General features: G+C 36.8%; 1 protein-coding gene and 1 non-coding gene across 2 annotated transcripts in view; one reads left to right on the forward strand and one right to left on the reverse strand.

The window, feature by feature from the left end:
- The window catches only part of RSRC1 (arginine and serine rich coiled-coil 1), a 433,291-nt gene that overhangs the window by 962 nt on the left and 409,036 nt on the right, over nt 1-23,293 (forward strand). Inside the window, exons 2-3 of the mRNA XM_024740166.1 lie at nt 8,669-8,864; nt 9,162-9,287. Coding sequence (XP_024595934.1) covers nt 8,671-8,864; nt 9,162-9,287 — 320 coding nt within the window. The 5' untranslated portion in view covers nt 8,669-8,670. The remainder of the gene's footprint in view (nt 1-8,668; nt 8,865-9,161; nt 9,288-23,293) is intronic.
- On the reverse strand, nt 18,275-18,384 carry LOC112396444 (U6 spliceosomal RNA). The gene has a single exon (XR_003002569.1). It is a non-coding gene; the product is annotated as a U6 spliceosomal RNA (small nuclear RNA).

Consider the following 23,293-nt stretch of genomic DNA (forward strand, 5'->3'; position numbering starts at 1 on the left):
GCGCCCTGAGAGGAGAGAGAGTGCTGGGTGAAATACACTTTCCTTCCTTAACAGATAAATATACTCGCCTTAAACGCTCACCTGTTTTGACTTCAGGGCTTGTGGCCTTGTGGTCATAGCCCAAGAGCATATGGCTACCCTTAAACTGTTTCCCTTGGTGAGAGGTTATAATGCACTGTTATACGTGTTGCCTGCTCTTGATTTTAGGTTATCCTTAATTTCTCTTTTAGAGGTTGTATATCTTTAAATGCACAGTGGAGGCCAATTTATTTTTCTTTTTTGCATTTTCAGAATTAGCAGTAACATTTGTATTTCAACTAACTAGGTACTAGGTAGTTAAATAAATTAAAATGTCTCGTGTTGTCACAAAAAAGTATTCAAGTTGTCATCTTTGGACTTAACCATAAAAGCTCTAAGTGAAGGAGGTACACAGAGTTTTCAGGTTTAAGGATTGGAGCAGATATGACAGGTGCAACCCTGTGAGGAAACTGGGTATCCTTTGAGAGCCCCTTTAGCCCTAGGGTCTATAAATATTCACTTTATTTGCAGACACAGGAGATTTCCTGCTAAGTGATAGCACTTTATTACTGTATGTTCTTCAATAAGAGGGCTAAAAATGTTTGAAACTGAAAAAGATAAAGGCAGCTGGCACCTGTTCATTGGCCTTACCAACTTGACTAGTCTCAGCAGAGTTGTTATGAGTTGGAATACTTGTGTAATAAGATTGTTGTATTAGATGTATAGGTATATTTTCTGCCTTCATTTTCACACCAGTGGGAGGAAATTCGTATGACTGATAATGTTTTTTTAAAAAAGATGCTAGTCTGCATATTTTTAGTTCTGCTGGGAGGAGTGTTTTGATAATTCTGTATCTCTTGAGTTTTGCTTTATTTTGCTCATTAAGCTAGAATTTTACCTTAGTTCTTTTATTGCCTTGGGTGGTTCTCTGCTTGTTTGTGGATTTCTTCCTATGCTAAACGTGTTAACCCCGTTTTTTACTTTTCTCTATCTCTTTGAGGTGGAATTCCCATTGAAATGACTGTTCCTCCCCCCTCCCCTTTGGTCATGTGTCCAAGATCAAAAAGATTATAGTTTGATATACTGTGAATGAGTAGTGGTGAAATAATTATAAACTGTCATGTCCTTTAGGAATCTTTGTTCTCTCTTAACTGCCTGCTTTCTGAAAAAGATAACTGCTTATTCTACCTTTATTGATTACCAGACAAAGGAACTACTTATGTATGCTTTTAAGCTCTCTTTTGACTGAACACATTTTGGCTCTACATCTTCAATCGGTCACCTAAACTTTACAGTAAGATGTTTTTGTAAATTGATGTCCTACTGTAGTCATTATGTCATGGCTTCAGTTCTATAATGGGAGTAGTTGGATATGGTTTGAAACCATGAGACTACAACCAGGAAGTAATAGAGGCTAGAGTGAGAACAGAAAACTGAGAGCCTTAGGAGATGTGTCCTTGTGTTGCCTTTTCTGCTTACAGATAGATTGAAAAATTGTTAAGTTCTGGGATTCCTAAAAATCTGTGCTCAATTCATCATTTCTCTTATCGGAAAGAGCTATTAATGGGTCTTTCCATGTGTTATACCTTACCAATGGAGTTAAATATAAACAGTTCTTCCTTACTAGGAGTGTGTGATATAAATTGACCACCATGACTTGAATGAGCAAATATATTCAATTATATGCTAGAGACATTATGGAAATCCAGAGGTAAGTATGAATCTAGGGAATTCAGTACTGTCATGGATAGAGAAGACAGTTTTTGGATCTACCTCTGATTTGTTCTTAGTGTTCACTTTCTTTTCTGAATAAATATTTGAAGTTAACTATAATAAAGAAATGCAGTGGCTTTTTGCTTTCTCTTATTGAGATTAATTATACTTCAGCATGATTTTTTGAAATATAAATGTGTTACTTGAAAAAATATTTATAGATTTATGACAGTGATTTTTTAACTTTTTTCACCCAGTTGCTTTAAGGAAGGATTTTATATCTTCCATTAACTTTTATGAGTTAATGTAACCATTCTTCTAATATGGATGAATTACGTTATTTGAAATTAAAACATAGAAAAAATTTACACCCATCTCTCAATCTCTTTTTTGGTCACCAACAAGGTACATAATTAGATGTATGTCCTTTTCTTTTATTCCTACTTCTTTATGCCTTCTATAGGGACTTAATAAACTGGACAAAAATGGAGAATGGAAATGACTGTGGGTACCTTAGAGTAGTGGGTCTCACAGTTTTTAATTTTAGGATCACTTTAGATTCTTAAAAGTTATTGAGAACCCTATGAACTTTAAAAAAAAATTATTTATTTGTTTATTTACTTTGGCTGCACCAGGTCTTAGTTGTGGCATGTGGGATCTTTAGTTGTGGCATGCATGCGAGCGAGATCTAGTTTCCTGAACAGGGATCCAGCCTGGGCCCCCTGCATTGGGAGTGGGGAGTCTTATCCACTGGACCACCAGGGAAGTCCTGAGGACCCTACAAACTTTTATCTACATGGGCTATATCTAGAAATATTGCCTTACTAGTAATTAAGCCAGAAAAATTCGAAATATTTATTAATCTACTTAAAAATAACAATAATAAATCCATTACTTGGTAACATAGCATATTTGATATGAAAAATAGCTATATTTTCCAAAACAAAACAAACTTAGTGAGAAAAGTGGCATTATTTTTCATTTTTGCAAATCTCTACTATCTGGCTTAATAGAAGACAGTTGGATTCTTATATCTGCTTCTGCATTCAGTCTATTGTGATGAGTTTTTTGGATGAAGTATATGAAGAAAATCCGGATTCACACAGATATGGTGTTGGAAAAAGTAGTATTTTAATAGCCTTTTCAGATAATTACTTCTTTAATACTACTCCAGAACTTGGCAAGTAGTTTCTTAAAGGTTGGTTGCAATGTGTTATTTGAAACTATATCAATGACCTTTTCATGCTTACATTAAAATCTATTGGTCTGGGCTTCCCTGGTGGTGCAGTGGTTGAGAGTCCACCTGCCGATGCAGGGGACACGGGTTCATGCCCCGGTCCCAGAAGATCCCACATGCCGCGGAGCGGCTGGGCCTGTGAGCCATGGCCTCTGAGCCTGCACGTCCGGAGCCTGTGCTCCCCAAAGGGAGAGGCCACAACAGTGAGAGGCCCGCGTACTGCAAAAAAAAAAAAAAATTCTATTGGTCTTTCTGGCACTGTGAATGGATTTTTTACTCATATATGATTCTGTGACATCATGCATTGGTCTGTTGGAAAATACTGGTTCACTGAGTTATGCATATCTTCCAGATATTGACACCCTTCATTATATAATATTTAAAAAATTCCCATATGTTAATATCACCATTGATATCATCAGAGGCATCTTTAAGTGCTGAGAAGCTGTCAATCTCATGGTGACAAATACATGTTATCCAACATTTTGATTTTTGCTTGAGAGCTCAAATTTTATCATTGGCAGCAAATTGACACTCCTTGAAGTGAAAGACTCCCTTAATTCATTTTTGAGAAAATGTCTGTCAAATACCCAAGTCTGAATAATCATAGTCAGTTCTTTAAAATAAATAGTGTTTCAGGATAAAAGCAGCTAGTTCAACTTGTAATTCAGCTGCACAAATACTTTTCTCAAGGTAACCATCGTTCTTCAGAATGCAGCAGCAGTTATGTGTATTTCCTAATTCATCACACAGAATATTAAGATGTGTTCTCAAGGGTTGAAATTTAATAAAATTAATGACTTTTACTGCTTTATCAAGGACATTCCTAAGTGAAACTGCCTTTTTTTTTTTTTTTTTAAATAAACTGTGTGTTGCAGTGAAGAATTCAATGACTGCTAGTACCATTTGGCCCCATTGCCTTGATTCCCATTAAAGCACCAGCAATTTTGCCTACCATTGCTTCTACGTTATCAGTGCAAAAGTCAAAACAGTGAAAAAGGTAAATCATGTTTTAGTATTATAATAAAAATAGTTTAGACTTGTTGGATCCTCTGAGGTCTTAGGGACCCCCGGGGTCTACGGAACCACTTTGAGAACTGCTGTTAAACTGGAATGTAAGCTCCTTGAGGGCAAGGATTTTTCTCTCTTGTTCATTTATGTATCCCTTGTACCTGGGCCTGCTGTCATCCTGGAACTTTTTAACCTATCTCAAGTGTTAGACCACTTGTTTTCTGAATCTGGGTCATCTTTGTTCACTCTCTCCTTTTGGTAGAGCACATCCTTCAGTACCTTCCTAAAAAAGGGTGAGTGTGAGGTGTAATTTTGAGCCTTTGCATATCAGAAAATGTCTTTATTTTGATCTCGTATTAGATCTATGATAGGGCTGAATATAGATTGTAGTTTGAAAATAATTTTCACTTAGAATTTTGAAGGCAAGTCACCATGGTTTGCTGTGTTGCTGCTGAGAAGCCCTGTGCCTTTTATTGTGATTCCCCATTTTTTTATCTTTAGAAGTTTAGGATCTGCTTTGTATTCCTCATTTCTAAAGTTTTATGAGGTATGTCTGGTATAAGTCTTTAAATTCATTGTCCCAGGGATTTAGGGCAATTCATATCTTTCAATTCTGGAAATTTTAAAAATTATTCATTGGATGTTTTTCTTTATCTCTTTTCTATGCTTTGTTTCTTTCTGGAATACGTATCAATTGGATATTGGACTTCCTGGATTGATCCTCTTTTACCTTCTGTTTTTTATCTTTTTATTTTTTTACTTTTCATGAGTGCTTTGATAGTATCTTCTAAGCCTATTGAATTTCTTAGAAATTATCATTTGTTTAAATTTTAAGCTTTCTCTCCTGTTTATGGGTGTTCCTCCTATTGTTTGCTGGATCATCTTCTCATATATTTCTGAGGATATTAACTGATTTTTAAAAAAATTTCTGGCATGTTCCTGGTTTACTATGAGTTGCTTTTTTTTTTTTTTCTGTTTGGCTTCTGTCTCTCATGATGAAGTCTTTCATCACATGATTGATTTTCCTTTGTTGTATAATTACTAAAAAGTTAACAAAAAAGTTTGTAGAAAGAAAGTTTACTGTGGGGAATTCCCTGGTGGTCCAGTGGTTAGGACTTCTTGCTCTCACTGCCAGGTGCCTGGGTTCAATCCCTAGTCGGGGAACTAAGATCCCACAAGCTGCATGGCGCGGCCAAAAAAAAAGAAAAAGTTTACTGTGTTCAAGGTTTGGGCTTGGTTATAATACTTGCATAATACTTATATATCTTCTTCCAGGTACTGTTTAGTTTTTGGAGAAAAGAATCCTCTATCTGAATTCTTGGATCCAAGCACACACAAGGCTACAGTATTTACTGTTAGATTGTAGACTTTCACTTAATCCCTTTAACTTTTAGTTGAGCATCTCTCTGCCCTTTTTTACTGTGCCCCTGGACCTGGTGCTTCACTGTTTCATCATTTTTCCAAAATTAACCACCTCTTCTGCTGGGATTGGGGAATAGTAGTCACTTATCTGGGTTGGATGGCAGAGGGGACCTAGGAGATTACTTTTTTTACAGGCTTTCAACCAATTCCCTTGTTTTTTAGTTCTGCCTCATTGTGCCTGCTATGGTATCTGGTGTCTCGAATTCCTGATCCTTTCTGATTTTTGCTATGTGAATTGGCTTTTCTCCTGTTGGAATTCTCTGCAGTTGCTTGATGTTCAGCTTTCTTAGCTCTAAATCCTGCATCTGTTTTTCATTTGCTAAAAATTTGTTGACATATCTTGTCTACTGTTCGTGTTGTTTTCTCCTCTGGTCTCTTTATCCTTGTGCATTTATGCTTTTTTATCTTTTACTCTAATTTTAGTATTTGTTAAACCAGATAATAAATAAAAACTCATCTTAATTTATATGGTTATTTGTGGGTAAAGAAAATTCTTAACTGTTTAAAGGTGAAACCAAGAAAGGAAGAAAGAGACAGGAAATGAGAACAGTTAGATGATCACTATTACTCAATTATGTACAAATTTCTTAATGAAAATACAGATACACAGAGATATGTGGTTACATATGGTATATAATAGATATATGGATATAAATATGTAAATGGATATTATATACACACATTTAAATATATATATGTATATATGTACATATATACTATATGTATATGTAGGATTTCCTAATCATAGTATTTTGAAAGCTGGAAAGGATCATGGTGATCTTATATGCAGTACAGTTTTGTTTTCAATGAGGAAACTGGCTTAGATATGCTAGTGATTTACTCAATATTTCAAAACCAAGTTTTCCCATTGTTTTGTTGAACTGTGAAATGTTAGAAATGTGAACAACTTTGAGGTTCAGAACTATATTTAAAGTCTAATTCTGGCTCCAGGTAAATAGCTTTAAGTCTTGAATTGAGTTATAATAGTGATTTTTCAACTTGTATTGCATTAGAGTCAGGGAAGGGATGGCTCACCTGGTTCTGAAAGCAAAGTTGTAATGTAATGTATTGCTTTCTTTAGAGTAATGATATTTAAGTTAATTTGAGTAAATATTAGAGGAAAGTGTGAGATTTTTGTTTATTTGATCCATGAACTATTTATCCTATTATATAAGATGAATCTTGCTTTTATGTGACATTGAAAGGTAGCTAATACTTATTTTAGTAAAAAAATAAAATTGCGTATGAGAATCTAACTTAAAAGTAAGACAAGTAAGCTTCTTATAAGCTAAGTTACTGCCTAAATATAAAAACCTTATATTCTATTTCTGTAATTTTTTTCTTTTGTATACTAAATATACAAATATACCATAGCCATATAGAATATAATTAAAAAAGAGAAAATTTACCCAGTTTCCTCACTTAAATATCAGTTGTCTTCATTTTTGCTCTTACTTATTTATACATAGTTTCTTAAATTTAGTCTCTGTACATGCAGTTTTAAATAATGCTATAATGCATATCTTCATGAATATATCTTTTAAGAAAAACTTTCCAGATATATTCCTAGAAATAGGATTGCTTTGTCAGAAAAGTAGCAACATTTTTATGACTCTTTATTTAAATTGCTTAATTGCTTTCTGGAAGGATTATATCACCACTTTATATAGATATTAGTAGTGTAAAGAGTTGACTTCATTTTTGGTACTTTAGTTAACAATACTGCATCAACTTTGGTACATTATTTAACATTTCCTCCCTCAAATTTTACAAGTGACGTGGTGAGGGTGTATTGATTCAGTTTTTTTTTTTTTTTTATCCACGGCATGTGGGATCCTCCCAGACCAGGGCCCGAACCCGTGTCCCCTGCATTGGCAGGCAGACTCTAAACCACTGCGCCACCAGGGAAGCCCCAGTTTGGTTTTTTAAAAAATTTATTTAACTTTTATTTATTTATCTTTGGCTGCGTTGGGTCTTTGTTGCTGTGCGTGGGCTTTCTATCGTTGCAGCAAGTGAGGGCTACTCTTTGTTGCGGTGCGCAGGCTTCTCATTGCAGTGGCTTCTTCTGTTGTGGAGCATGGGCTCTAGGTGCGCAGACTTCAGTAGTTGTGGCGTGTGGGCTCAGTAGTTGTGGTTCACGGGCTCTAGAGCGCAGGCTTAGTAGTTTTGGTGCACGGGCTTAGTTGCTCTGTCGCATGAGGGATCTTTCCAGACCAGGGCTCAAACCCATGTCCCCTGCATTGGCAGGCAGATTCTTAACCACTGCACCACCAGGGAAGTCCCAGTTTGTACATTGTTGATGGTTAATGAGGTCTTCTTTTAAAAAAATATATTTATTTATTTGGTTGAGCCAGTCTTAGTTGTGGGAGGCAGGCTCCTTAGTTGTGGCAGGCGAACTCCTTAGTTGCGGCTCACGGGCTCCTTAGTTGTGGCTCGCTGGCTCCTTAGTTGTGGCATGCTGATTCTTAGTTGTGGCATTCTAATTCTTAGTTGCAGCATGCATGTGGGATCTAGTTCCTGGACGAGGGATTGAACCTGGGCCCCCTGAATTGGTAGCGTGGAGTCTTAACCACTGTGCCACCAGCGAAGTCCTCCAGTGAGGTCTTATCCATTTAAAATATTAGAATTTTCAGTTAGAAAAATGTAACTCTTAAAGATAGTAAAATATCTTTTATCTTTAGGGAAATATGAGAATATAGGTAGTTGATCCCTAAACCAAATATCATATAATTAACAATAAATGCAACTTAAATTATGAGGAAATTGTTATTAAGAACTGTCCTCAGGGCTGACTCTTTCTGGGAGACATTTGAAAAAATTTAGGACAAGTTTACATTGTTCATAAATTGTAAAAACAGTTAAATGATAGAGCTAAAAGACTGTACTAGAGCTGTTTCTCTTGTCTTGTTAAGAAGACTTGTACATTTAAAATTTTACTTTAAGTAAGACATTTTAAATTTTTTTTTTTTTTTTTTTTTTTTTCGGTACATGGTCCTCTCACTGTTGTGGCCTCTCCCGTTGCGGAACACAGGCTCCGGACGTGCAGGCTCAGTGGCCATGGCTCACAGGCCCAGCTGTTCTGTGGCATGTGGGATCTTCCCGGACCGGGGCACGAACCCATGTCCCCTGTATCGGCAGGTGGACTCTCAACCACTGCGCCGCTAGGGATGCCCTTAAATTTTTACATAGTTAAAAAAATTACTGTATTGAATTTCATCCATTGTGCCATTATGTTAGAAATAATTTTCTTTGAATTTAAACCTGTAGAAATGGGACGCCGGTCATCTGACACTGAAGAAGAAAGCAGAAGCAAGAGAAAAAAGAAACACCGTAGACGGTCTTCTTCAAGTAGTTCTTCAGATAGTAGAACATATAGCCGAAAGAAAGGTGGAAGGAAATCAAGGTCAAAGTCAAGATCTTGGTCCAGAGATCTTCAGCCTCGCTCACATTCTTATGATAGAAGGTGATTTTCATAATTTTACTTACGTAGTAGTGAGAGTAACATTCTTTAGAGTTCGTATGTTTCTGTGCTTTTAATTTTTCTGGGTAAAACACTTTTCTTTTTGTAGTTATATATTTATGAGTCTCAATCCCCAAAGGGTTTTGTTTTGTTTTGTTTTCCCCCAGGCCCAGCGCATGAGTCTTCATCCTTTGTGTATTCTTTGTAGACGGGAAGATACAAACTGGTATAGTTCTCATACCATATTAGTATCTGATAATATTTGGGAGGCAAGTAATATTTGATTATATTTTATTTTAGACGCAGGCATCGATCGAGCAGTAGCTCTTCTTATGGCTCTAGAAGAAAACGAAGTCGAAGTCGTTCAAGGGGTCGAGGGAAATCCTATAGAGTTCAGAGGTCCAGGTCAAAAAGCAGAACAAGAAGGTATGCCATATCAGATATTTATTGCTTTGTAACACACTATCCCCAAATTTAGTGACTTAAAGCAGTAATCATTTTTTTTTTCATAATTTACAGTTTTGACTGAGCTTAGCTAGCAGTTCTTCTGCTAGTCTCATCTGGGGTCGCTTATGTGGTTCTAGTTATCTGATAGCTTGACTGAAACTGGATGGTCCAATGTGGTGTCATACAGTATCTGGCATTTGGTGCTGGCTATTGGCTGTTGGCTGGGGGGGTTCCTTAGTTTCCCTGTGGCTTCTCATCCTCCAGTAGGAATGGCTGGGCTTTTTCACATGATAGAGGAAGTATTTCAAGAAGAACAGAAGTTGCAAAATCTCTTAAGGTCTAGCCTCAGAAATAATCCAGTGTGTTATGGAGTGAATGTTTGTGTCCCCCCTAAATTCATATGTTGAAGTCCCAAGCCCCAGTGAAATTGTATTTGGAGATAGTGTCTTTATGGAGCTAATTAAAGTTAAATAAGGTCAAAAGGGTGAGGTCCTAATCCAATAAGGCTAGTGGCCTTATAAGAAGAGAGAGAGAGATCTTTCTCTCTCTTTGAGCACACGCTCAGAGGAAAGGCCATGTGAGGACACATTGAAAAAGTTGCCATCTATAAACCAGGAAGAGAGCTCTTATCAGGAACCAGTCAGCTGGCATATTGATCTTTGACTTTACAACCTCTGTGAGAAATATGTTTCTGTTGTTTAAGCTGCCCAGTCTATGGTATTTTGTTATAGGAGCCTGAGCAGACGTGATGTCACTCCACCTGCATTTTCTGGCTGTGCTCAAGGTCGAATAATACAGAGCATAGCCTATCTGGAGAGAGTTGTCCGTTTTGGATAATGCTAGAAAATATGGTTGAATCGGATGGAGACCGTGGTATGGAGGCACTTGATAGAAGCAGGTATTCAGAAGTTATTGAAGGTTTTTGAGAAGAAGAGTGCTAGGATAAAAACAACATTTTAGGAAGATCAGTTTCTTTTCTCTGTTTAGTTTTTCATTCTATTAGGCTCTAGTTGTGGGGGTATATTAGCAGCCTGATTTTATTATCTGGGCATAAAATTCTATAAATCTCTCTGAATCTGAAGTTGGATAATAACAGTAAGTCCAAATGTTTAACTTTTCTGGCCTTGTATTATTTGGCCTCAGCCTCTTCTCCTTTGTACACACACAACATACACATAAGCCATTCTGTGTTACATGCCTTTTGTTCTCCATCTATGTCTCTGAGTTGCTAGCTTTGTTTCTTTGAGCATGCTCTTTCTTCCAGTTTCTTATATTATGTCTACTTTGAGAAGTTTTCCTACCCTTTAGTGTTCAGTTCTATTTAATCTCTAATTTTCTTCTTCCTTAAATCCTTTTTTGATTTTTACCTTTTCACTCCCAAGTCAAATTTAATCCATCCTTTCTCTGACCCACCATCACATTTGATTTCTGATTTGTAACAGTTACATTGTGAATATTATGTTTTTGTTATTCTCATATACAGTAAACTCTTGCAGGGCAATCTCTTGGTACCTAACATAATGCCTTGCTTGTAGAAGCTGATTACCAGAAAACAACTTCAGTTGAAAATTTCCTGTCAGTGAGAATAGAAATAATAATCCATGCTTTTGTATGGTCTTTTACATTTTGTAGAGTATTTTCATACACACTTTATCAGTCAATGACATTTTGATTAGGAAAATACAAGTCACTCAATTCCAAGCATCAAGGTTTTAAGATGGGGAATTAAAGGCTTATGTAACCTTTGGAGGGGCTCAGGGAATTAGGGAAGCTGTTACTGATTATTTTAGCCTAAGCGTAGAAGCTGCTTCTTTGCTTAGAAGTCACTGTAAATCTTAAGAACTCTGGGTTTGTAGCACCAAAGTGTGTGGTTCTCAAGAAACTACTTACCAGGAAGCTGCTTCTCTACCCAAGTATCTACCTATTACTTCCTCCAGAGGGGAATCTGGAGACGTTAATTTCTTCTCTTTTGCAGTGCAAGGAAGACTTTAAAAGGAATCGCAGTGGACATCTAGTCAGCAACAAATTATCCAACACACATGCATTTTACTAAATGTTTTGAGTTTTGTAACTGTCAGGCTGTCATGCAGGGTAATACCTTCATTTTGTATATGAGAAAGGAAGTTCAGAGGTTTATTCAAAACAGCAACTTCTCAGCCTCTTGCATCGACACTTCTGCATTTAACTGCAATAACTAAATAATCTGGAGACACTGCAAAGTCCTAAATTTTGAGAAAATACTTTATCCATGTTTTATACACAACATTATTTTGGTAATGTATTTGAGGAATTTATTCTTCAAGATGTTTAAACTAAATGAGTTTCTAGGTTAAACTTGGTTTAAGAAGAAAATTGAACAACTCATTCTTTGAACAGTTTAGTTAATTAAGACTTTAATTTAAATAAACAAGCTGTAAGTACATTAGTTCCTTAATATGTGCAGGGGATTGATTCCAGGACCTGCTGCAGGTATCAAAATCTGAGGATTCTCAGGTCCCATGGTTGGCCTTCCGTATCCACGGTTCTGCATCTACATATCCAACCAACTGTGGATTGTGTAGTATTGTAGTATTTTCTTTAAAGTTTTTATTTATTTATTTATTTTTGACTGTGTTGGGTCTTTGTTATTGTGCGTGGTCTTTCTCTAGTTGCGGAGAGCGGAGGCTACTCTTCATGCAGTTCGTGGGTTTCTTTTTGCTGTGGCTTCTCTTATTGCAGAGCATGGGCTCTAGGCGCATGGGCTTCAGTAGTTGTGGCTCGCATGCTCAGTAGTTGTCGCTTGCACGCTCTAGAGCACAGGCTCAATAGTTGTGGCGCATGGGCTTATTTGCTCCATGGCATGTGGGGTCTTCCCGGACCAGTGCTTGAACCAATGTCCCCTGCATTGGCAGGCGGATTCTTAACACTGCACCACCAGGGATGTCCCTATTTTTTAGTTTTTATTTTACATTGGAGTATACTTTTATTTATTTTATTTTTTTGTTTTTTAATTTTATTTTTGGCTGCATTGGGTCTTCATTGTTGAGAGCAGGCTTTCTCTAGTTGTGGCGAGCGGGGGATACTCTTCGTTGCTGTGCATGGGCTTCTCATTGTGGTGGCTTTTGTTGCAGAGCATGGGCTCTAGGTGTGCGGGCTTCAGTAGTTGTGTCACGTGGGCTCAGTAGTGTGGCTCACGGGCTGTGGAGTGCAGGCTCAGTAGTTGTAGTGCACGGACTTAGTTGCTCTGTGGCATGTGGGATATTCCCGGACCAGGGCTCGAACCCGTGTCCCCTGCATTGGCAGGTGGATTCTTTTCTTTAAAATTTTATTTATTTATTTATGGCTGTGTTGGGTCTTCGTTTCTGTGCGAGGGCTTTCTCTAGTTGTGGCAAGCGGGGGCCGCTCTTCATCGCGGAGCGTGGGCTTCTCACTATCGCAGCCTCTCTTGTTGTGGAACACAGGCTCCAGACGTGCAGGCTCAGTAATTGTGGCTCATGGGCGTAGTTGCTCCGCGGCATGTGGGATCTTCCTAAACCAGGGCTTGAACCCGTGTCGTCTGCATTGGCAGGCAGATTCTCAACTACTGCACCACCAGGGAAGCCCAGCAGGTGGATTCTTAACCAGTGCTCCACCAGGGAAGCCCTTGGAGTATAGTTGATGGACAACGTTGTGTTAGTTTCAGGTGTACAGCAAAGTGATTCAGTTATACGTATACATGTATCTATTCTTTCTCAAATCTTTTCCCATTTAGGTTGTTATATAATATCGAGCAGAGTTTCCTGTGCTATACAGTAGGTCCTTGTTGGTTATCCATTTTAAATATAGCAGTGTGTACATGTCAATCCCAAACTTCCTAACTATCCCTTCCCTCCACCTTTTCCCTGGTAACCATAAGTTCAGTACTGCAGTATTTACTGAAAAAAAATCCACGTATAAATGGACCCTCACAGTTCAAACCCATGTTGTTCAAGGGTTAACTGTAGTGAGTTTTTCAAAGAAAAAGTACTATGTCATTCTAAATTTACAGGTACATTGTTAATGATCTCTGTGCTTTTTAATAGAAAAGAGTGATTTCAGTCATGCAAAGTCAGATACTTTCACAAAACTTTGTTGTTACATGTCTAAAAAACAAGATGAAGCATGTTTTGAGGGATGGCAGAAGGAGGGAAATCAAATGTGTGAAGTTGCTGCAAGTTCTGTGGATAAGTTATAGAGTAATTTGATGATTATGCTTTTTAGTATAGTTTCTATATTCTTCTTGAAGTACTCAAGTTGTGACATGTATCCTGTCACTTCCTTTTACAACAGTAAGAAACCTACTATTATTCGCAGTATATGTACTTATTTCCTCAATTCTAGGATACACAGAAAGTAGTTACAAAATTGCTGATATGTACCACTTTGAAAAACAAACTTAAAGAGTCAGATATTTTTTATGGTTCTTTTTATCTTTACTCTGGGGTATTTGGTTCCCCTCTCCACTTTATTATGGTTAGTTTCTTTGAAGGTTAGTTTCATTTGTTTCTGTTTATATTTCATTTTAAGTTTTTTTATCCCCTAAGTTTTTAAATTGTATTTACTTTTTGGTCCCCCTGCCTTTATTTTAGTATGTGAAACATTAACATGGTTCCAAAAGACAGCACTGTAAAAGGTGTGCATGGAGAAGTATCATGCCCCTTTATACCTTCTATCCTGTTCCTAACCACCTCCTAGAACTAATGCTATTAGTTTGTGTTTTAGCTTTCCTCCGTTTCTTTTTAAACAAAGTAGTGGTTATATCTATGGCATACTATAGATACTCTTTGCACTTTGCTTTTTCTATTTACTAATATATCTTGGAAATCACTATATCAATTAATAATGCTCTTACTCATTTTTTATAGCTGCTTATTGTACTTCATTGTGTGAATGTATCATGATTTGTTTAGCCAGTTTCCTAGGTATGGATCTTAAAGACAGTGCCAAAATTTTACAGTTACTAAAAAGCTGTCATGAATAACCTGGTGCTTGATTATTTTTGTACTGTTGGAGGTGTATCTTCAGGGGAAATTCCTAGAAGTGGTATTGCTGAATCAAAAGGTAAATAAGTTTGTAATTTTGTTGGAAATTGCTGAATTCCTCTCAGTAATGTAAGAGAGTTCTGTTTCCTCATAGCCTTACTGATGGAATGTCATTTTTATTTTTTATTTGATTTTATTTTTAATTGAAATTTATTTATTTTTTACTAATTATGATTAGTTTTATTTTTTTATTTTTATTTTTTTTTGCGGTACGCGGGCCTCTCACTGCTGTGGCCTCTCCCGTTGCAGAGCACAGGCTCCGGACGCGCAGGCTCAGCGGCCATGGCTCACGGGCCCAGCCGCTCTGTGGCATGTGGGATCTTCCCAGACCGGGGCACGAACCCGTGTCCCCTGCATCGGCAGGCGGACTCTCAACCACTGCGCCACCAGGGAAGCCCGATTAGTTTTATTTTAACTGAAGTATAATTGACTTACAATATTATATTAGTTTCAAGTGTAAAAACATAGTGATATTTTTATATGTTATATCATTTTATACATTTTATACAAAATGATCACCACAGTAAGTCTAGGTCTGTTACCGTACAAAGTTATCACAATATTACTGATTATATTTCTTATGCTGTACTGTTATAGTCCCTTGACTTATTTTTTTTTTTATTTTTATTTTTTGCGGTACATGGGCCTCTCACTGTTGTGGCCTCTCCCGTTGCGGAGCACAGGCTCTGGACGTGCAGGCTCAGCGGCCATGGCTTACGGGCCTAGCCACTCCGTGGCATGTGGGATATTCCCGGACCGGGGCATGAACCCGTGTCCCCTGCATCGGCAGGCGGACTCTCAACCACTGCACCACCAGGGAAGCCCCTGTTGACTTACTTTGTAACTGGAAGTTTGTTCCTCTTAATCTCCCTCACCGATTTCACTCATCCCCCACAACCCCCTCCCCCTAGCAACCATCAGAGGGTTGATTGTATGTGAACCTGTTTCTGTTTTGTTATGTCTGTTCATTTGTTTTGTTTTTTAGATTTCACATATAAGTGAAATCATATGGAATTTGTCTTTTTCGGTCTGACTTATTTCACTTAGCATAATACCCTTTAGGTCCAGGTTGTCACAAATGGCAAGATTTCATTCTTTTTTATGGCTGAGGAATAGTCCATATGTATGACATCTTTATTCATTCATTTATCCATGGACACTTAGGTTGCTTCCATGTTGGCTATTGTAAATAATGCTGCAGTGAACAAAGGGGTGCATATATCTTTTCAAATTAGTGTTTTTGTTTTCTTGGAAAAATACCCAAAAGTGCAATTGCTGGATTGTATGGTAGTTCTATTTTTAATATTTTGAGGAGCCTCCATACCGTTTCCCATAGTGCCTGTATCAATTTACATTCCCACCAGCAGTGCACAGAGGTTCCCTTTTCTCTACATCTTTGCCAACACTTGTTATTTGTTGTCTTTTTGATAATAGCCATTCTGACAGGTGTGAGGTGATATCTCATTGTTGTTCTAATTTGCATTTTCCTCATGATTAGTGATGTTGAACATCTTGTCATGTGTCTGTTGGTCATCTGTATGTTTTCTTTGGAAAAATGTCTGTTCAGGTCCTCAGCTCATTTTATAATCGGTTGTTTGTTTTTTTGATGTTGAGTTCATTGTATATTTTGGATATTAACCCATTATCAGATATGTCATTTGCAAATATCTTCTGCCATTCAGTAGGTTGGCTTTTGGTTTTTTCGATAGTTTCCTTCACTGTGCAAAAGCTTTTTGGTTTGATATAGTCCCATTTGTTTATTTTTGCTTTTGTTTCTCTCGCTTAAGGAGACGTGTCCAAAAAATATTGCTAAGACCAATGTCAGAGAGCATACTGCCGTTTTCTTCTAAAAGTTTTATGGTTTCAAATCTTAAATTTAAGTCTTTAATCTATTTTGAGTGTATGTTTGTGTATGGTGTGAAAAAGTAGTCCAGTTTGATTCTTTTGCATGTAAGTGTCCAGTTTTCCTAGCACCATTTATTGAAGAGTTTGTCTTTTCCCTATTGTATGTTCTTACCTTCTTTGTTGTAGATTAATTACCCATGTTAAGTTTGGGTTCATTTCTGGGCTGTGTATTCTGTTCCATTGAGCTATGTGTCTGTTTTTGTGCTAGTACCATACTGTTTTGGTTACTTTTGCTTTGTAGTACAGTTTGAAAGCAGGGAGCATAATACCTTCATCTTTGTTCTTCTTTCTCAAAATTATTTTGGCTTTTTGGGGTCTTTTGTGTTTCCATACAAATTTTAGAATTATTTGTTCTAGTTGTGTGAAAAATGTCATGTGTATTTTGATAGGGATTGCATTGTATGTCTTCTTTTGAAAACTCTTTGTCCAGATCTCTGTCCCTTTTTAAATTGGATTGTTTGTTTTTTGCTATTGAGTTATATGAATTTTTTTTCTTCCCCCCCTTTTTTAAAAAATTGAAGTATAGTTGATTTACAATGCTGTGCCAGTCTCTGCTGTACAGCAGAGTGACTCAGTTATACACATATAGACATGCTTTTTTTAATATTCTTTTCCAGTATGGTTTATTACAGGATATTGAGTATAGTTTCCTGTGCTATACATTAGGACCTTGTTGTTTATCCATTCTAAATGTAATAGTTTGCATCTACCAACCCCAAACTCCCAATCCATTCCTCTCCCTCCCCCCTCCCCTTTGGCAATCACAAGTCTGTTCTCTATGAGTCTGCTTCTGTTTTGCAGATAGGTTCATTTGTGCCATATTCCAGATTCCACATATACATGATATCATACAGTATTTGTCTTTCTCTTTCTGACTTACTTTACTTAGTATGATAATCTCTAGTTGCATCCATGTTGCTGCAAATGGCATTATTTCATTCTTTTTTATGGCTGAGTAGTATTCCATTGTATATATGTACCACATCTTCTTTATCCATTCATCTGTTGATGGACATTTAGGTAGTTTCCATGTGTTGGCTGTTGTGAACAGTGCTGCTATGAACATAGGTGCGCATGTGTCTTTTTGAATTGTAGTTTTGTGTGGGTATGTTTCTAGGAGTTGGATTGCTGACTCATATGGTAATTCTATTTTTAGTTTTCTGAGGAACCTCCACACTGTTTTCCATAGTGGCTTCCATAGTGGTTTACATTTCCACCAGCAGTGTAGGAGGGTTAGCTTTTCTCCACATCCTCTTCAATATTTGTTATTTGTAGACTTTTTAATGATGGCCATTCTGACTGGTGTGAGGTGGTACCTCACTGTAGTTTTGATTTGCATTTCTCTAATAATGAGTGATGTTGAGTATCTTTTCATGTGCCTGCTGGCCATCTGTATGTCTTCTTTGGAGAAATGTCTATTAAGGTCTTCTGCCCATTTTTTGATTGGGTTGTTTGTTTTGTTGTTGTATGAGCTGTTTGTATACTTTGGAGATTAAGCTCTTGTCTGTCGCATCATTTGCAGATATTTTCTCCCATTCAGTAGGCTGTCTTTTCTTTTCTTTATTTTTTTTCCTTTAATGGTCTCCTTTGCTGTGCAAAAACTTGTAAGTTTGATTAGGTTCCATTTGTTTATTTCTATTACCTTAGGAGACTGCCCTAAGAAAACATTGGTATGATTTATGTCCGAGAACGTTTTGCCTGTGCTCTTTTCTAGGAGTTTTATGGTATCATGTCTTGTGTTTAAGTCTTTAAGCCATTTTGAGTTTGTTTTTTTTTTTTGTGTATGGTGTAAGGGTGTGTTCTAACTTCATTGATTTACATGCACCTGTCCAGTTTTCCCAGCACTACTTGCTGAAGAGACTGTCTTTTTCCCATTTTATATTCTTGCCTCCGTTGTTGAAGATTAATTGACTGTAGGTGTGTGGGTTTATTTCTGGGCTCTCTATTCTGTTCCATTGATCTGTATGCCTGTTTTTGTACCAATACCATACTGCTTTGATTATTGTAGCTTTGTAGTACTGTAAAAATATGGAACACTTCACGAATTTGCATGCCATCCTTGTGCAGAGGCCATGCTAGTCCTCTCTGTATCATTCCAGTTTTAGTATATGTGCTGCTGAAGCAACAAGCACTGTATGAGTTTCTTATATACAGTTGACCCTTTGAACTGCAAAGGTCCACTTATATGCCAGTTTTTTCCAATACATATGTACTGCGGTACTACACTATTGAGTTTGGTTGAATCCATGGATGTGGATCTGGGGATGTGGAGGGTTGAAAGTTATATGAGGATTTTTGACTTCAAGAGTCATCTATATTTTGGATATTAACTTGTTATTAGATATGTGATTTACACATATCTTCTCCCATTCAGTACATTGCCTTTTCATTTTATTGATAGTTTCCTTTGCTGTGCAGAAACCTTTTCATTTAATGTAGCCATATTTGTTGATTTTTGCTTTTGTTGTCTATTCCCAAAAATCATTACCAAGACTTATGTCAAGGATATTTTCCCTTATGTTTTATTCTAGGAGTTTTGTGGTTTCAGGTCTTACGTTTAAGTCTTAAATCCATTTTGAGTTCATTTTTGTGTATGGTGTAAGACAGTGGCCCAGTTTCATTCTTTTACACATGACGATCCAGCTTTCTCAACACCATTTATTGAAGAGAGTATTTCCTCATTGTATAGTCTTGACTTCTTTGATGTAAATTAATTGATAATATCCACATGGGTTTATTTCTGAGCTCTCTAATCTGTTCCATTGATCTATGTGTCTGTTTTTATGCCGAAACCATATTGTTTTGAATGCTTTGTAATATAGATTGAAATCAGGAAGCATGATTCCTCCAGCTTTTTCTTTTTTCTCAAGATTGTTTTGGCTATTTGGTGTCTTTTGTGGTCCATACAAATTTTAGGATTATTTGTTCTAATTCTGTGAAAATGCCATTGGAATTTTGACAGAGATTGCATTGAATATGTATATTATTTTTGGTAGTATGGATTATGTTAATTTTATACCCTGATGCCTTACTCAATTCTGTTATTGCTTGAGTTAGTTTTAGCATTGATTCTCTAGGGTTTATCAGATACACTATCATGTTGTCTGCAAATAGAAATAGTTTTACTTCTTTTCCAATTTTTATTCTTCTGTTTGCTTTCTCTCATCTAATTGCGTTGGCTTTTACTTCCAATAAAATATTGAATGCCAGTGGAGGTGATATACATCCTTGTCTTTTTCCTAATTTTAATGTAAAAGCTCCTAGTGTTTCCTTATGAAGAAATATACTGGCTCTGGGGCTAAACTATATATATTTTGTCATGTTAAGAGAGGATCTATCACTTTGTTTTTGTTTTTTCCAGGAATGGATATTGAATTTTGTTGAAAGCTTTTTCATCATCTGTGGATAGAATCAAGTTTTGTTTTGTTTTTTTCCCTTAGATCTATTAAGGAACTAATATTGCTTTTCTGGAATAAATCTCAATTGGTCTTGGTGTAGTATTTTCTTGATGGGGGATTCTGTTCACTAATTTTTTTTTTTTTTTGTGGTATGCGGGCCTCTCACTGTTGTGGCTTCTCCCGCTGCGGAGCACAGGCTCATGACGCACAGGCCCAGCGGCCGTGGCTCACGGGCCAAGCTGCTCCGCAGCACGTGGGATCCTCCCGGACCGGGGCACAAACCCGTGTCCCCTGCATCGGCAGGCGGACTCGCAACCACTGCGCCACCAGGGAAGCCCTGTTCACTAATTTTTAAGTTTAGTACTTTTATAGTCATACGTGATGTTCGTTTTTTTTTTTACATCGTGTTTATCAGTTATTCTCTTATCATTATTCTTGCTTCATACAAAGATTTGGTAAGTTTTCCTTCATTTTTAATGCTCTGGAACTATTTGTGGAGCATTGGGATTGTCTGGTATTCAGAGATTTGGTAGATTTGTGAAACCATCTGGGTCTGGTGCTTTTTTCTGTTGAATGGTGTATTGATAACTTGGTTTCTTCAACAGAAATTGTTCAATTTAAACTTTATATTTCTCATAGGTTTAATTTTGGTAAACTATTTTTCTAGTATATTACCTGTTTAATCTATATTTTGAAATTTATTTGCCTAGAAGTCTGCAAAGTAGTTTCTTATGATTGAAACTTTTTTTCTTCTATTTCAATGCTTATTTTCCCCTTGTCATTTATTATGTTGTTTATCTATGCTTTCTCCTTTGCTTTATTAAGTTGGATGGTTGATTATCTATTTGGTTAATTTAAAAGAAATCATTTAGACTTATTATTTAGATCTTTTTCTCCATTTTCTACCTTATTAATTTCAGCTTTTATCCTTCTTTTCTGCTTTGTGCTTTCTTTGGTTTACTTTGTTATTCTTTTTCAAGTCTTTTGAGCTGCTAATTTATTTATATTTGTATTTTATTTCTATTGATAAGAGTGTTTAAGTGTATGGATGTTCTTTTAATCAGTGCTTTAAATATATCCCGTAGTTTTTCTCAACATACTTTTATGAGAAATTTCAAGCATACAACAAAATTGAGTTTTACAGTGAAGACCCATATATCCACCACCTAGATATTACCATTACCATTTTATTTACTTTGTTACATATCTATCCATTTATCTATTTCTCTCACTATCCATTAATTTATCCTAATTTTTTGATGCATTTCGTTTTAGGCATCAGTAGGCTTTCCCCTTAAATACTTCCGCATATTCATGAGTAAGTACAGTTCAGTATTCCTTTATAAACTTTTCCTTTAAAAAAAATTTTATTTATTTATTTTTGGCTGTGTTGGGTCTTGTTGCCGCGTGCAGGCTTTTCTGTAGTTGCGGCGAGCAGGGCTACTCATTGTTGCAGTACGTGGACTTCTCATTGCGGTGGCTTCTTTTGTTGCAGAGTACAGGCTCTAGGTGCACAGGCTTCAGTAGTTGTGGCTTGCGGGCTCTAGAGCGCAGGCTCAGTAGTTGTGGTACACGGGCTTAGTTGCTCTGCAGCATGTGGGATCTTCCCACACCAGGGATCAAACTTGTGTCTCCTGCATTGGCAGGTGGATTCTTAACCACTGTGCCACCAGGGAAGCCCCTAAATTTTTCCTTTTGAAAACAAAACTTTGACATTTTTCGTTGAGGCAAAATTTATTTACATTAAAATGCACGAATTGTAAGCATACACTTGCTGTGTTTTGATGCATGTATATACCTTCCAAAATATATTACCATTACGCCAGAAAGTTCCCTTATAATGTTTTTTAAACATCTTTATTGGAGTATAATTGCTTTACAATGGTGTGTTAGTTTCTGCTTTACAACAAAATGAATCGGTTATATATATACATATGTTCCCATATCTCAAAGCTCCGTGAGCTGCTTATAAATTTTGGAGATTAATCCTTTGTCAGTTGCTTCATTTGCAAATATTTTCTCCCATTCTGGAGGTTGTCTTTTGGTCTTGTTTATGGTTTTCTTTGCTGTGCAAAAGCTTTTAAGTTTCATTAGGTCCTATTTGTTTATTTTTGCTTTATTTCCATTTCTCTAGGATGTGGGTCAAAGGATCTTGCTGTGATTTATGTCACAGAGTATCATGCCTATGTTTTCCTCTAATAGTTTGATAGTGTCTGGCCTTACATTTAGGTCTTTAATCCATTTTGAGATTATTTTTGTGTATGGTATTAGGGAGTGATCTAATTTCATACTTTTGCATGTACCTGTCCAGTTTCCCCAGCGTCATTTATTGAAGAGGCTGTTCTTTCTCCACTGTACATTCCTGACTCCTTTATGAAAGATAAGGTGACCATATGTGCGTGGGTTTATCTCTGAGCTTTCTATCCTGTTCCATTGATCTGTCTTTCTGTTTTTGTGCCAGTACCATACTGTCTTGATTACTGTAGCTTTGTAGTATAGTCTGAAATCAGGGAGCCAGATTCCTCCAGCTCCGTTTTTCATTCTAAGATCTTTTCCTGTAATTGATATCTAGTCTCATAGCACTGTGGTCGGAAAAGATACTTGATACAATATCGATTTTCTCAAATTTACCAAGGCTTGTTTTGTGACCCAGATATGATCAATCCTGGAGAATGTTCCATGAGCACTTGAGAAAAATGTGTATTCTGTTGTTTTTGGATGGAATGTCCTATAAATATCAATTAAGTCCATTCTGTTTAATGTATCATTTAAAGCTTGTGTTTCCTTATTTATTTTCATTTTGGATGATCTGTCCATTGATGAACGTGGGGTGTTAAAGTCCCCTACTATGAATGTGTTACTGTCGATTTCCCCTTTTATGGCTGTTAGTATTTGCCTTATATATTGAGGTGCTCCTATGTTGGGTGCACAAATATTTACTGTTGTTATATCTTCTTCTTGGATCAATCCCTTGATCATTATGTAGTGTCCTTCTTTGTCTCTTCTAATAGTCTTTATTTTCAAGCCTATTTTGTGTGATATGAGAGTTGCTACTCCAGCTTTCTTTTGGTTTCCATTTGCATGAAATACCTTTTTCCATCCCTTTACTTTCAGTCTGTATGTGTCTCTAGGTCTGAAGTGGGTCTCTTGTAGACAGCAAATATATGGGTCTTGTTTTTGTATCCATTCAGCCAATCTGTGTCTTTTGGTGGGAGCATTTAATCCATTTACATTTAAGGTAATTATCGATATGTATGTTCCTGTTCCCATTTTCTTAATTGTTTTGGGTTCGTTATTGTAAGTCTTTTCCTTCTCTTGTGTTTCTTGCCTAGAGAAGTTCCTTTAACAGTTGTCCTAGAGCTGGTTTGGTAGTGCTGAACTCTCTCAGCTTTTGCTTGTCTGTAAAGGTTTTAATTTCTCCATCAAATCTGAATGAGTTCTTTGCTGGGTATAGTAATCTTGGTTGCAGGTTTTTCTCCTTCATCACTTTAAGTATGTCCTGCTATTCCCTTCTGGCTTGCAGAGTTTCTGCTGAAAGGTCAGCTGTTAACCTCTAGGGAGATTTCCTTGTGTGTTATTTGTTGTTTTTCCCTTGCTGTTTTTAATATGCTTTCTTTGTATTTAATTTTTGAGAGTTTGATTA

The sequence above is a fragment of the Neophocaena asiaeorientalis genome, unplaced genomic scaffold (assembly GCF_003031525.2).
Source record: "Neophocaena asiaeorientalis asiaeorientalis breed wild unplaced genomic scaffold, Neophocaena_asiaeorientalis_V1.1 scaffold50, whole genome shotgun sequence".
Lineage (NCBI taxonomy): Eukaryota > Metazoa > Chordata > Mammalia > Artiodactyla > Phocoenidae > Neophocaena > Neophocaena asiaeorientalis.